At 51.2% G+C, this 15,373-nt stretch overlaps 1 protein-coding gene across 1 annotated transcript in view; it reads right to left on the reverse strand.

The window, feature by feature from the left end:
• Positions 1 to 15,373, reverse strand: part of FMNL1 (formin like 1) — a 145,057-nt gene that overhangs the window by 60,886 nt on the left and 68,798 nt on the right. Inside the window, exons 5-7 of the mRNA XM_015428945.1 lie at positions 10,868 to 10,951; positions 7,806 to 7,946; positions 3,373 to 3,481 (exon numbers count right to left, since the gene is read on the reverse strand). Coding sequence (XP_015284431.1) covers positions 3,373 to 3,481; positions 7,806 to 7,946; positions 10,868 to 10,951 — 334 coding nt within the window. The remainder of the gene's footprint in view (positions 1 to 3,372; positions 3,482 to 7,805; positions 7,947 to 10,867; positions 10,952 to 15,373) is intronic.

Genomic DNA, 15,373 nt, shown 5'->3' on the forward strand with positions numbered 1-15,373 from the left:
GGCGGCGGCCAGGAATATCACCAAGGGAAAACCGTGGGTCTGCCACTGAAGGGTGGAGTCAGCCAAAATCGCCTCTCCCCCCCCTCGTGCTGTTGGAAAATTACCTACCCGATGGAGTTTTGGGAGCACCAAGGAGGGTTTGGAAGAGGATGCGCACACTCATCCTAGTTCCACGCCTAGCCAGACAAATGTTTGCATTACTCCCAAACAATGCTCCCTCTAAGCTGTGTTGTGAGCAAAAATTCTACTTTGTGAGCTACTGGGCATTCAAGTTGCGAGCGAGGGATTGGGCTGCTGCATAAATCGGTTTGCTCTGGAGCCCTCCTTCCAGAGCTAAGGCAAAAATGTCTGAGCCAGAGGCTAAAATACTGTGAGCTAGCTCACACTAACTCAGCTTAGAGGGAACACTGCTCCCCAAACACACCAAACCTCTTCGAACCAGATGGGACAAGAGATTGTGTGTGCACCACGGGAGGCAAAGCTTCTCTCAAACCACTTCTGTCAACTTCTGTTTGGAATCAACACCTGATTCCACCCTCTTCCTAGGCCCCATCCAAGGTAAGAGAGCCACCCTGAAAGGTTTTATTTCCTCCCAAAAGCAACACAGGCGGTGGCTCAAGTGGTTAAGACACTGAACTGCAGGCTGTGGAAGGTCGGTAGTTCAGCAGTTCGAGACCCAAGTAGTGCCGCATGACGGAGTGAGCTCCCATCTCTAGTTCCAGCTCCTGCCAACCTAGCAGTTCGAAAGCAAGAAATTGCAAGTAGATAAATAGGTACCACTTCGGTGGGAAGGTAACAGCGTTCCGTGCGCTTTGGTGTTTAGTCATGCCGGCCACATGACCACGGAAACGTCTTCGGACAGCGCTGGCTCTTCGGCTTGGAAACGGGGATGAGCACCGCAACCCTAGAGTCGGACTTGACTAGCTTTCGAGCAAGGGAACCTTTACCTTTACCTTTAAAATGGTATTGCAAAACCAAAAAAGCAGAAGCTGTTCCAGAGAGACCTGTGGATTAGCTTGAAGGCCACAGCCCCACTATCTGCTCCTGGCACTCAGAGAGACTGCTGCATATGGAGGCTCCACTGAGATATCACAGTTAACAGCTGCCAATAGCAGCAATCCCTGCTCTGTCGGCTGCCCTTCAGCAGCCCAGAGTTAACAGTAAAGGCAAAGCAACTGTCAGCACTTGGATCCAAATTTTAAAATTTTTGAATTCCGATTTTTTTTAGAATCACCACCGCGTTATGGGGTTAGGGCCACAATCCAAAGGTCTATCGCTCAAAGACAGCCCTACAGCTCGGGGGAAGAAGGCCTGCTTTGCAAGGTCCCAAGTTCAAACTGTGGTATTATGCTGTCTTGGCTGGTTGCCACCGAGACTACACACTGGAAGCTGGAAACACAGTACGGAATCAAGGCCAGATAGCCGGGAAGTCAATTCAAGGTTGCAGGCTGCAAGGACAAGGAGCGGCTGCTACACACACAGGAGCAGGTCTGAGGATGCAGAGTTGCTGCCATGCTGAGCCCGGTGCACTGAGTGCTTTTGAGCAGGTCCTCCCTTCCCTGGGAGTTGAGTCTGCCAAGGCTTACTGCTCTTCCCTCTGCCTCCGCAGGAGCTGAAGTCTGGCACTCCTTCGCTTCTGCATAGTCAGCCTCTGGTGTGCCCTACGTCTGGGGCACTCGGGAGAACTAGGCGGGGAGTCTGGCCCTCGGGGTGTCTGCAACTGGGGGTGCTGGGCCAGGTGCAGGATCGGTCTCTCAGTCTGGCTGCACCTCCTGTGCAGCTGCTGGGGACTCTTCCTCCTCAGGTACTGCTGAGGGTTCTTCTTCTGGGCTGAATCCAGAGGGGGCTGGGCTGCTCCCTGCCTCTTCCTCATCTGAGGAGTGGTCAGCCTCAGCAGAGCCTATTCCCATGACAGGTATCTCCAGGAGGCAGAGCTGCAAAGGTATCCCAACGCAGACAGGGCTCCCTGAAATCCTGCACAACCGCTGCCAGTCAGAGGACGCAATGCCGAGCAAGAGGGACCAATGGTCTGACTCAGCGGAAAGCCGCTTCGTGTGTTTACAGGCCACACAATGACTGTCAAATGATTAAAAGGTGGAACTCACTGCCAGAGGAAGCAGAGATGGCCACGGGAATAAGCAGCTTCAAAAAGGGATTAGATTCATGGAGGAAGGGTCTATCGGTGGCTACTAGCCATGGTGACTGAGGGGAACACCACACTAATCCTCTGAATCCCAGAGCCAGGAAGCAACATCAGGGGAAGGCCTCGGCCTCCATGCCTGTTGTTGGCCCTGCAGAGGAACTGGTTGGCCACGGCGTGAGACGGGATGCTGGACTAGATGGACCCTCCCTGGTCTGGTCCTGCAGGGCTCCTCTGCTGTCCTTATGAAGGCCTCTGCCTCTCTGCCCTGTTGTTGGCCCTCCAGAGGAACCATTTGGCCACTGTGTAAGAAAGGGAGCTGGACCAGATGGACCCTCACTGGTCTGACCCAGCAGGGCTCTTCTGATGTTCTTATGAAGGCCTTGGCCTCTCTGCCCTCTTGTTGGCCCTCCAGAGGAACTCGTCGGCCACTGTGTGAGATGGGATGCTGGGCTAGATGGACCACTGGTCTCATCCAGCAGGGACCTTCTGATGTTCTTACCAGGGGAAGGCCTTGGCCTCTCTGCCATGTTGTTGGCCCTCCAGAGGGACTGGTTGGTCACTATGTAAGACAGGATGATGGACTAGGTGGGCCACTGGTCTGATCTAACAGGGCCCTTCTGATGTTCTTACCAGGGGAAGGCCTTGGCCTCTCTGCCCTGTTGTTGGCCCTCCAGAGGAACTGGTCAGCCACTGTATGAGATGGGATTCTGGGCTAAATGGACCCTCACTGGTCTGATCCAGCAGGGCCCTTCTGATGTTCTTACTAGGGGAAGGCCTTGGCCTCTCTGCCCTGTTGTTGGCCCTCCAGAGGAACTCGTCGGCCACTGTGTGAGATGGGAAGCTGGGCTAGATGGACCCCTGGTGTGATCCAGCAGAGCCCTGATGTTCTTACCAGGGGAAGGCCTCTCTGCCCTGTTGTTGGCCCTCCAGAGGGACCGGTTGGCCCCTACGTAAGACAGGATGATGGAGTATATGGACCGCTAGTCTGATCCAGCAGGGCTCATCTTAGGTTCATATGTCCTCCGACACCTCCCCTTCGCATTTCCATGGGTTGCTTTACATGCATGGGGTTTACATTCTTAGGTTGCTTTACATGCTACTTGGGAAGCTCAACTCCCAGCATCGTGGTGCTAAGCTGGGGGGGGGAGCAGGAAGCATAATCCATACGGCCCTTGTACCTCCCCCCCCCTTCCCACACCTGCATGCCAGCTCAACATTATTTCCATCACCTGATAATTCATGATGGCCCGGAGGCACATGATACAGACGTGGACGTCGTCCTTCTGGCTGACGATGCGCGAGTTCCGCAGAGCCTTTCTGCTGTGGGCCAGATTGAGTCTGAGGCACAAAGAGATTGAAGGAGAAAGGGAAAAACAACAATGGCGGAATGAGGGATGCTCCTCACCACTCAGCGCGGCAGCACACGAGTTGGGGCTTGGGGTATGTGACGGGTGGGAGGCCAGGTTCCAGCTGGGCAGCAGGACTGCCAAACAAAAATCTCTTTTCACCTCTAATTCCCCACCTCAGATGCTACCTAGGAGATGTTGCCAGCAGTGGAAAACTCCGTCATCCCCACCGCCTTAGCAGAGAGTCTGGGAGGAGGAGGAGGGCGGGCAGACAGGCCGTGGCAAGTGGCTCCAGGAAAGGGGTTAACATATTATGGGAGGGATGACCTTTAACAGGTCTGCAAATGAACATGGTAGAACACAGACTGTGTCCAGCCATGTGGGAAATGGCCGTTGTGGTTCAGAGAATCCGAGCTCCTCAGCCTCAAAATCAGAAGAAGGTTTCTAGACCTCATGACGGGGGGGGGGGGGGGTGAAACGACACCGGCTGTTTCTCTTAGCGCTGGAGATGCCCAAAGAGGCCAGGATTTGCTCTTCCCCCCTTGTGACCAGGCTACACCCCACAGCCTTCCTACAGCAATTGTTTATCCTCGTGCCCTTTTTTTTACATGACTAGAGACAAATACATCCACTGGAGCAAAGACAAAAATTCCAGACGGTGCCCCCCAAAGTACCGTGCAACCACAATTTTAAGCATGCAAATCCTTGCAAGCACCCCGCTTTTATGCAACTTGTTCCCAATTTCAGAGTTTGGATTTTAGGACTGCAGAACGTGGGATTAAAAAAATATATAAATGCAGAGTTCCAGGTCTCACTGCTTCCCAAGCACAGAAGCTTAGTAGGGGAGAGCATGCCCCCGCCATGCCGAGCCCAGACTGTGACATCTGACTGCATTCACGGGGGTGGGGTCTGGATAAATGGGGAGAGGCTCACCGGGGTGAGTAGGAGTTGACAGATGGCCTAGGCTTAGGGTCCTGCTCGCACCCGGGAGCACCGGAGGAGGGGACGCTTGGGTGGACTTGTTGAAAGAATGTTTGGATCTGCTGGTTCAAATGGCAACACCTGAAGGAGGTGGAGGATTGGAAGCCTGCAGGACAGGAGGGAAAAATAGGACGCTTCAGGCAGACGCTTCCCCCCCCCAGCCTCCACCACCACCCCAAAACCGTGGGGAGAAAAAGGGGGTACTCTGGAACCACACGGCGGGGCTTTAAAAAGTAAGCCACAAAGCGTTCCAGCAAAATAACTGCGGTTTGTCGTTGCCCTGCTGCCTAACAGAGCATCCTGTCCCACGCTAAGTCACTTCATGAGCTTGTAGCCGAAGTGCTCCCCTCTTTGGACTTCCTGGCTTGGAATAGAGTCCAAGGATGGAGACTCTCAGGCCAGGAGACGGGGACAAGCCCCCTTCGATCCGCTGGCCTCGACACACTCCGGAGGGTCAGGGCAGCCGTTGTCGACAACAGCATTTGGCAAAGTCAGCCGAAGCTCCCAAGGCCCCCTCTCCTCCCCAGCAGGGTTCTGATTTTAAAAAGAAACATCTTTAGGGCAAACCTAACAAAATGCCCTCTTGCCAGGGCACACCCCAGGAAAACCACTCCAGGGTCCTTTCCGCACTAGACCTTAGATCCTGGTTCAACCCTGTCCCCGGACTTACATTCTACTCTACGCTCAAGTTCACCCCTGTAATTATCTCGGGATATTTTTTGTTTCACCATTCCATTGAAGTCACCCCGGGTTTCACCCCACACTTGTCCTGGGGATAAACAGATGCTGTTATAACCAGGGATCAATGCAAGGTATTGTATTGCGAGTTGAACTCTGATAAAACCAGGGATGAGAATCCAAGTGTGGAAAGGACCCAGGAGAAGCAGAACTTGGAAAGGGCACCTTCAGCGCAGCCTCCACTCTAGGAACTGACTGGTACCTCAATTTAAGATTTGCCACTGATGTCAAAAACATGGTCCTTTCAGATTATTTCAACTGTTTTGGTTCTTTATCTAGGCTCTACCGATTCAACATACTGAAGATATCAAGTTTCATACAAGATATGAATTAAGCACTGTACGGAACTCTACAGTAGTTATAGGAAAATCTATATTTGTAATGTTAAAATGAAAACAAAGTCTTGATGCATTCAAGGTTGCAGTTTTTAAGAAGAAGAAGAGATTGGATTTATACCCCGCCCTTCACTACCCAAGGGAGTCTCAGAGCGGCTTACAAAACTCCTTTCCCTTCCCCTCCCCACAACAGACACCCTGTGAGGCGGGTGGGGCTGAGAGAGCTCTGACACAAACTGCTCTTTTAGGAACAGCTGCGCCAGAGCTTGTGACTGACCCAAGGTCACATCAGTAGGTGCAAGTGGAGGAGTGGTGAATCAAACCTGGTTCTCCCAGCTTAGAGTCCGCACACTTAACCACTACACCAAACTGGCTCTATGTTTGTTCTATGTTTGTATGTTGTGCAATCTCATTGGTAATAATTGTTACAAATTTATAAAGTTAATCTCAATAAAAATTACAAATGGAAAAAAAAACCCATGGTCCTCTTGTTCAAGGTACTGTGGCTCAATGGGGCAATTGTCCACAGCTTCTGTCACATCACCCCTTCCTGCATCCCTTGATTTTCTGAGCCTAAACAGAAGCGGGCTGCCTCTCCCCCACCCACACTGCAGTGGCCATAGGCTGGGTACCTACCATGAAGTGTTGTCCCAAAGGAAGCGTGCAAAAGAAGCATCATGTTAGAACAAGAGGCAGAGAGAGAAAACGCCAGGCTGGGGAAAGGAAGCAAGAGCCTGCCAGTCGTCAGGAGGGAAGCAGCCAAGGCAAGCAGGCCTCAAAGTCAACTTTTAGGGTAGACAGTTGTGAAGACAAATCTGGGGAACTGGATGGTGGGCGGTGTGGCCCAGCAGTTCTTAATCTTTGTTGTGCTAATGACTACTCATCCGGCTCAGTGCTTCTTCACAGGCCACAATATTTGCTTACTGGACAGCCAAAAAGTGGGATGATGCTGGAAAGACTTCCAGATTCGAATTGAGATCCTGCCCCGTAAGTCTGTCTGTACCCCTGTGAGGAGCAACTGCTTCCCCTCCTGAAAAGGCAAGCTGCTTTCCCATTTAACGCCTGAAAAACGGGCTCCCTCCTTAGCGATCAACGGGAAATGCAGAAGGAATCACTGCTCCGTTGAAATGTATTATATTGTTATGGCGAATGCTTTATTGTTGTTGTTTCCCCTTTATTGTTTTCTTGAGGTATGCAAATTAATCCCGGATTTGAAAAACATAAAAATTTGGATTTTTTAAAAACTTTTTTACCAATTACCACAAAAGAAATGTGAGCATCTGCCTGAAAATTCTCCTCCCACTCTTAGTGCCAGCTGCAAATCCTCTCCCCACCTAATCCGTGCCCTTGCATAAGGCACACTCTTCTTTGTAGCCCAACCCCTGATATTTTGGAGAGGATCACTGAATGGCTGATTGGCTACATCAACCCAAAATGGCTTCCAAGCTGACAAAATTTCTAGCCAGGATTTTGAACTTGTAAAGTTCACGTGCTTTTCATTTTGAGATGTTTCATTTATTGTACATTTAGATTAGCATGTATGATAACCCCAGCCTAAACAGAGCTTAGTTGAGAGCAGTGTTCCCTCTAAGCTGAGTTAGTGTGAGCTAGCTCACAGTTTTTTAGCCTCTAGCTCACACATTTTTGCCTTAGCTCAGGAAGGATGGCTCCAGAGCAAACTAATTTATGCAGCAGCAAATCGCTCGCTCACAACTTTAATGCCAGTAGCTCACAAAGTAGATTTTTTGCTCACAAGACTGCACAGCTTAGAGGGAACATTGGTTGAGAGTATAAAACTCTAAAAGATCTATATTGGTGATCAAAAGGGATGGGAAAGACTAGTTATGCTCCACCCCGACGTTCTCAAAATATGTAAAAGCCCCAAACTCAGCAAAAAGCAAAAACAAAACTCAGGACTGGAATCCAGTCTGGTCAGTGGGAACAGACTGTGCAATTCGCAACAGCAGGTTGTTGCGTTCATGAAAAATGAAAACTGGACAGTGGGAAAAACTGAGTCTGGACACTTATGCCGAGCTGAAAGAGACTCCGGCTGCCGGGCAGGGAACCAGACAGGAACCCTGTACCTACCTGCTGTAACAGGTTTGACTTTGGAGAGGTAGAATGATGAGAGGAGGAACAGAAAGGCTCCCGGGCCAGCCTGGAATTGGGGTGTGGCCCATCTGCCGCATCCCAGTTTCCCTGGAAACAAAAGCAGCGGGGAAAGGGGCTTCCGGGAGTGCTAGGCTGTATTAACTCGGTTACCTGACAGTCGGGTGCCTCACTTTGGAACAGCCCTGCGTAGGGGAGGAGGAGTTGCTTCTGCTGAGGTCCTCCACAGATCTGTCCAGGGCTTTCCCCTTGTCGGACCCCGGACTCCCATTGTCTGTGCTGTCCATATAATACCTGGAGCCACATACGCAAAAACAGGCACGCGTCATCGGGAGGGATATAGCAAAGGGCAGCAGGGAGGCTGGAAAACGATTGTGGTGTAAAGCAGGGCGAAAACTGGGGGGGGCACGTCCACAGTACCATCTAAAACGCTTTAAAATCTGCTGCACGTGCCCGTGATACTTCCTCCCGGACCAGGGCTCCCTCCAAGCTGAGTGAGTGTGAGCTAGCTCACAGTTTCTTAGCCTCCAGCTCACACATTGTTTTTCTTAGCTCAGGAAGGCTGGCTCCAGGGCAAACTAACTTACACAGGAGCCAAGTGGCTCGCTCACAACATTAATGCCAGTCGCGCTCACAAAGTTGAATTGTTGCTCACAAGATTCCGCAGCTTAGAGGGAGCGTTGTCCCTGACCACACCTGATCTCTTGGAACCCCCCCCCCCCCCCCAGAACTCAACAAACATGTTCTCAAGTAGGGCAGCCTTGTGGGTCTGAAGCAGCCGAACAAAGTTTGAGCCCAGGGGCCCCTTTAAGACCGACGTTTTATTCTGGGTATGAGCTTCCGTGTGGCCGCACCCAGAATAAAACTTTGTTGGTCTTAAAGGTGCCACTGGACTCTTAACTTGTTCTCAGACAGGCTTCGTAGCTATCTGAGCCAGCGGTCGCTCTCCGAGGTGCTGACCCGGCTTTCCCACAAGTAGCTGCAACGCACTCACTCCCCCCCCCCCCCCCTGTCTTGCTCCCCTTCCCCTATCACCGTGGCCGCATTTTGACCCGCAGCATCCCGATTCCCCCCCTCCCCGTGTCTTCTCGATCCTTGCTTTTTGAGACTGAGAAGACGCTGGGGAAATCAGGGGATGCTGCAAGTCAAAATGTGGTTGAGTAGCAAGTAGTGGGAAATTGACGAATACAATGGGGGGGAGGGGGGACAGCGAGGGCAGCACAGCTGCTTTTGGGAAATCGGTCAGGATTTCCATCCAAACAGCATTCTGGTCCTTTAGGAGTCCTTACAAAGCAAGTTCCTGCCTCTCAGGGATATGGAGAAAAGCAAGAACGTGTGCAGACAAGCCTGTGCTTGGAGGTTCCTTGCTGGTTTCTCCCCAACCCCGGCCACAAGTAGCAGATGCAGAAATGGCGGTTTAGTACGGAATATTTATGGCATTCTTTTTAGTGCGAAGCTCAGCGCTGGGAATGGCATCTCTCCACTGCATGACTCTCGATCTGCCCCGAAAATGTTAATGGGCTAGACAGAGAACTGGTCCCTCACTCCTCTGTGGTGCAACCCTATGTCTTGCCATCTTCCTTTGTCTCTTAGAGTGTCCTCATAGAAACACAGAACTGACTTCAAGGGCCATCTAGCCTGACCCCTGCACAACACAGGAAATTCACAACTACCCATTCCCCCAGTGACACGTACTCCATGCCTAGAAGAAGGCAAAAAATCCTCCAGGATCCCTGGCCAATCTAGCCTGGAGGAAAATACCTTCCTGATGCTAAAGTGGTGATCAGCCTTACCTGGGTGAAGAAGAAGGAGAAGAAGGAGAAGAAGGAGAAGAAAGAAGGAGGAGGAGGAGAAGAAGAAGAAGAAGAAGGAGAAGGAGAAGAAGGAGAAGAAAGAAGGAGGAGGAGGAGAAGAAGAAGAAGAAGAAAAGATTGGATTTATACCCCACCCTTCACTCAGAACGGCTTACAAATTCCTTTCCCTTCCCCTCCCCACAACAGACACCCTGTGAGGTAGGTGGGGCTGAGAGAGCTCTGACAGACACTGCTCTTTCAAGGACAGCTCTTATCACAGCTATGGCTTGCCGAAGGTCATCCAGCAGCTGCAACTGGAGGAGTGGGGGAATCAAACCCAGTTCTCCCAGATTATAGTCCGCGCACTTAACCACTACACCAAACTGGCTCTCCAAAAAAAGGGCCAGGAGAGCTGAACACAGACTCATCCCTTCCTGCCCCCTCTCTCTTGTGATCACAGAATCAGCCTCTACTTAAACCCCCCCCCCCCAAGGAAGGAATTATTTACTACCCGGAATAGCTTCTTAAGAGAATTACCAGCATACAGTTCAGAGTCAAGGCTTTAAAGGGGGCATGCAAGTCTTGTGGATAAACAGAAACATGGCTGCAGCCAGAAGGGGTGGGTGCTCACTCACTTGGCAGGAAAGCTCCCAGAGGCCGCTGTCCTGGAAAGCCACCGGGAGCCGGCAGCAAGCAGTGTCCAGTGCTGGAAGCACCACAGTGGCATTGATGACGAGGTTTGTTTGCCTTATCAGCGAGGCGGCACATGCGGTTATTGTCGCCACTGGGTCCGAGCATCGCCAGCCCCACAGAGGCCACTTGGCTCTGCCTGTTCTGGGGCTGTTATAAAGCCCCAAACTGCCCCGCCCAGCCAGGAGTGGACGGCTCCTGGCAGCTAGGACTGCACGGCGTCTAATGAAAAGCAACCGCGTGGCCACACTGATGCCGTTTAACAGCACACACAGCTGAGTAAACCAGCCTAGAGGTGAAACGAAGTCTGGATTTCTCCTTTTTGGGTTTCTGCCCCAGACGCTGCTGCTGCTCAAAGAAAAAATCCATATGCCTTGAAAGCTCGCTTTCGAGCCAACCTGGCTCTCGAAAGCAGCCGTCTCTACACTGCTCACTGCTAATTGTTAAATCTGAGGATTATTCCAGTGTCTGACAATTATTGTGCTCTGGGAAGAACTCCAGAGCGGCTTGGACCCAAATCAGGTGCCACAGGGTTTGCTGCTCAGCAACAGGAAAAGAGAGAACAAGCAGAGGGTGAAATGTGTGTTCTCAGGCACATGCAAGTGATCTCTGCTGCACGGGGGCCCATAACCACAGACAGACACGGAAACTGCGCCTGGCACGGCTGTGATCCCTCCTGGGCCCTCCCCCACGCAACGGACCCTTTGAGCCCAAACTGCGGCAGCTACTTACGTGACGGAGCACTGGGCAAAAGCCAGGTAGTCCACCAGGACGTCCAGTCCCTTGTTCTCTTCATTTAGGAACTCCTGGACCCAGCTTGGGGGTGGGAGGAAAGGAGAGAGAACAGGTCAGCTTTCCCTCCAGAATTAAAAAGAGGAAGAGTAACACCCTTCGGTGCAGGGCTCTGGGCAATGTACATCTTTCATTAAAAAAAATCATGGTGAAATCATTAAAACCAGGGGTCATTCTGTAGAAAAAGAGGTGCAGGGGCTCATTAGCATAACTCATTAGCATAACTTATTTGCATATGCCATGGGCCCTGACATCACTGGAAGTGTGTCAGAAGGCAACACCCACCGCTCAGGCTCCACTGGACTGTTTTGGATTGCTAGCTATTGGGGGGGGGACGTGCAGATCAGTCCTCACAGAGGAGGGAGAGCTTGTACCTGAAGGCGGGCCAGGGGGGGGGCTCTGCAACTTACTTGGCTGCTTCTTGCTCTGACTGAGGGCTGCTGGGAGCAGGGGGTGGGGCTTGTTGCATGTGCCCGCCCCCTGGGCTCCTTACTGCCAGAGCTCCGCTCCTGTGTGCTCCCGCAGGAAATGACATTAATAACATATTTCAAGCAAGTAGATGGCGAATACAAACTGGTTAAACAAGTAGAAAGCCAACAGTCGTGATAGTCTGACCCACAATCAAACAGTCATAAGACCTATAAAGAATGCTGTTTATGTATTTCAATCTAAAGCACTACAACATAATACACAACTCAAAAGAAAATCTTTGAACCAAGGTACATAATCAACGTCGTCTCCGGATTACTTAACAACGTTTCAAAAAAATGGATCTTCTTCAGGATATTATAATGGTGCCAAAGCTCTCAGTTTCATAAATGTTAGACAACAAGTCTTAAGAGTATAAAATTCAGATAGGACGCCCGGGATCCAGGAGAAACATAGCAGCATATTTTGAGCCTGAATGTTAATTGAGATCAGCGTCCCATCTGAATTTCATATTCTTAAGACTTGTTGTTGGTCAGACTATCACGACTGTTGGCTTTATACTTGTTTAGTCGTGATAGTCTGACCCACAATCAAACAGTCATAAGACCTATAAAGAATGCTGTTTATGTATTTCAATCTAAAGCACTACAACATAATACACAACTCAAAAGAAAATCTTTGAACCAAGGTACATAATCAACGTCGTCTCCGGATTACTTAACAACGTTTCAAAAAAATGGATCTTCTTCAGGATATTATAATGGTGCCAAAGCTCTCAGTTTCATAAATGTTAGACAACAAGTCTTAAGAGTATAAAATTCAGATAGGACGCCCGGGATCCAGGAGAAACATAGCAGCATATTTTGAGCCTGAATGTTAATTGAGATCAGCGTCCCATCTGAATTTCATATTCTTAAGACTTGTTGTTGGTCAGACTATCACGACTGTTGGCTTTATACTTGTTTAACTGATTGGGTCGTGTGTGTCCACATTTTTTTTTTGATACGAACTGGTCCCGTTTCAGACCGCTGGCCACTTCGCCGGCAGGGGAGAGGACGGCAAAGCAGATATGAGAAGCAATAGGAGCGGGGAAAGGGTGCCGGCTATGATGGAAGATCGTCGCTGCTCTCAACCAAAGGCCTGGCGGAACATCTCTGCCTTGCAGGCCCTGTGGAATGGCACAAGGTCCCGCAGGGCCCTGGTGGTATTTGGCAGAGATTCACCCGGTTGGGGCCAGGCCTGAAGAGGCCCTGGCCCGGGCCGAGGACAGCCAGATAGCTTTAGGACCGGGGACCTCCAGTAAGTTATTATCTGAAGAGCGTAACACTCTCCCGGGGACACAACAGAGGAAACGGTCCCATAGATACGTTGGGGTCCCTGACCGCTCAAGGCCTTGTAGGTTGATACCAGAACCTTGAACCTGACTCGGTATTCCACTGGGAGCCAGTGTAGCTGGCGCAGTACTGGATGCAGGGGTCATTTCCTGCAGGAGCGCACAGGAGCGGAGCTCGGGCAGTAACGAGCCCAGGGGGCGGGCACATGCAACAAGCCCCACCCCCTTGCTCCCAGCAGCCCTCAGTCAGAGCAAGAAGCAGCCAGGTAAGCTGCAGAGCCCCCCTCGCCCCCCCGGTCCAAGACAGTCCAGTGGCACCTTTAAGACCAAGGTTTATTCAGGTACAAGCTCTCCCTCCTCTGCGAGGACAGATCTGCACGTTCCCCCCCCCCAATAGCTAGCAATCCACAACAGTCCAGTGGAGCCTGAGCGGTGGGTGTTGCCTTCTGACACACTTCCGGTGATGTAAGGGGGTGTGGCATATGCAAACAAGTTATGCCAATGAGTTATGCTAATGAGCTCCTGCACCTCTTTTTCCACGAAATGACCCCTGACTGGATGTGCCATCCGTGATGTTCACACTTTGAGGATCTGTCTAGCACGAAGAAGCTCTGGGTGGCTTACGGGGCTCTCCCTTCCCCATTTTATTTTCACAATAACCCTGTGAGGTAGGTTATGCTGACGGTATGTTCGGCCCAAGGTCACTTGGCAACCTTTATGGAAAAGTGGAGATTTAAACCTGGGTCTCCCAGAATCTGTTCTAACCCTGAAACGTTCGCTGTCGGGTTCTCTCTGTCTCCAGAAGTTCTTGCCTGCATTTTCTCCTGCCTCTTTTTGGGGCATTTTTCTGGACAGACACAGACATCTCTCTGCCTCCTTTACTGTTATGGCCACATCATGAATCATTTCATCACAATTATATCACTGTTTCATAACAGACAGATTGCTTTACTATTCCCCACAACCACCCTGCACGGTAAGCTACCAACTGCCCCATTTTACAAAGGAGAACCCGAAACCGAGACCCTGTTCTTGGAGAATCACAGGTGTGAAACTTCCCCTGACATCAAACGCTCCCTATACATGGAAAACAACATGTCACTGAAAATGGTCAGCTAATATTTCTCTCCCTGACAAGTTAGCTTTCTGCATGCAGGGAGCATCTGACGTAAAGAAGCATTCAAAAATTGATTCCCTGCCCTACACTGTGTGGTTAGAAGAGTACTGTGCTGTGAAGGTCGTAAAAGATTACATCTCCTGCAGCAACTGAAGAACCACCTCAAAAAAAAAAAATCTAAATGAGGAGAGGGTTCTTTTTTGGAAAAACACAAAATAACTTAGACAAGTGTCTAAATGATCATGAAGCCCGCCGGGACGAACAGAATGCCAAGCCGAATGAAGTACCGAGTGCCAAAGCCGAGGAACGAACATCCCAACCACCACCACAAGGGTGCTGATAGGTAACCCTACCCTATACAACTCTGTGGCCCTAGTTAGGGAAAAACTTGTGTGACTAGCACCAATTGTAAGCCGCTCTGAGACCCTCTGTGAAAAAGAGGATTCGAGCGGGATATAAAGTTGAAGGTTAAATAAAATAAATGCGTGCAAGGAAAGAGAGATTATTTTTTGGATCGATTTGCAAACCTCCCCCTGCCCATCCAGCCACATAGCGTCTGGGTCTGCACTAAGGAACAAGGCCTATAGCCAGCCACGGTTCCTCTGAAGACGGATTTTTTTAACTCGGAGCTCACTCTCACATAGGTAAAGGTAAAGGTTCCCCTTGCTCGAAAGCCAGTCAAATCCGACTCTAGGGATCCGTTTCCAAGCTGAGGAGCCAGCGCTGTCCGAAGACGTTTCTGTGGTCACGTGGCCAGCATGACTAGAGGGCGAGGCGCACGGAATGCTGTTACCTTCCCACCAAAGCGGTACCTGTTTATCTACTTGCAATTTCTTGCTTTCAAACTGCTAGGTTGGCAGGAGCCGGGGCCAGAGACGGGAGCTCACTCCGTCACGCGGCACTCGGGTCTCGAACTGCCAAACTTCTGATCTGCAGTTCAGCGTCTTAACCACTTGAGCCACTGCAGCCCTTTCACTCTCACATACTATGCATCAAATGACATCGTCATGCTCTCTGTCCCGCCAGCCCCGTAGCTAGGGACTTTTTTGGGAGGGGGCCATGGGGGGGCGGCGGCTAATTTAATCAAAAGTAACCCTCTGGCGGCGGTGGCAGGCCACACGCTCTATCCGCCACTTCGCCAGGTGGGAGGACAAGGCGGGTGGGGGTGGGGAGTGGTCGAGGGAGGTGGCGACAGCGGCGGTGGCAGCAGTGGTCGCCGCGGGGGCGGCTCAGAGTGCAGGTAAAGGGCTGCCCCACGGTGCCTCTGGCACGCGCTCTCCGCGGCTCCCTTAGAAAAACTCCCACAGGGCTTGTTAGGGGGTCTTGGGCGGCTGGGGGGAGGCAGGCGGTTTTTAAAGCAGGCGCACGTGGGCTGGAGTACAGAGACCGGTCCTGTGGTTAAGAGAGGGTGGATGGTGAGGAAGAGAAGCCGGCAGGAGCTGGCGGCCATTTGGCTGGTTTTAAAGGGGAGGGGAGTGTCAGAAGGTAGCTCTGGGGACAAAGGATTCCACTTCTCTGGAGTGCCCAAGGAGCTCAGTTGTCGGGCAGTCAGGTTGGGTGGCAGCGT

The sequence above is a fragment of the Gekko japonicus genome, unplaced genomic scaffold (genome assembly GCF_001447785.1).
Source record: "Gekko japonicus isolate JY-2015 unplaced genomic scaffold, Gekko_japonicus_V1.1 scaffold776, whole genome shotgun sequence".
Lineage (NCBI taxonomy): Eukaryota > Metazoa > Chordata > Lepidosauria > Squamata > Gekkonidae > Gekko > Gekko japonicus.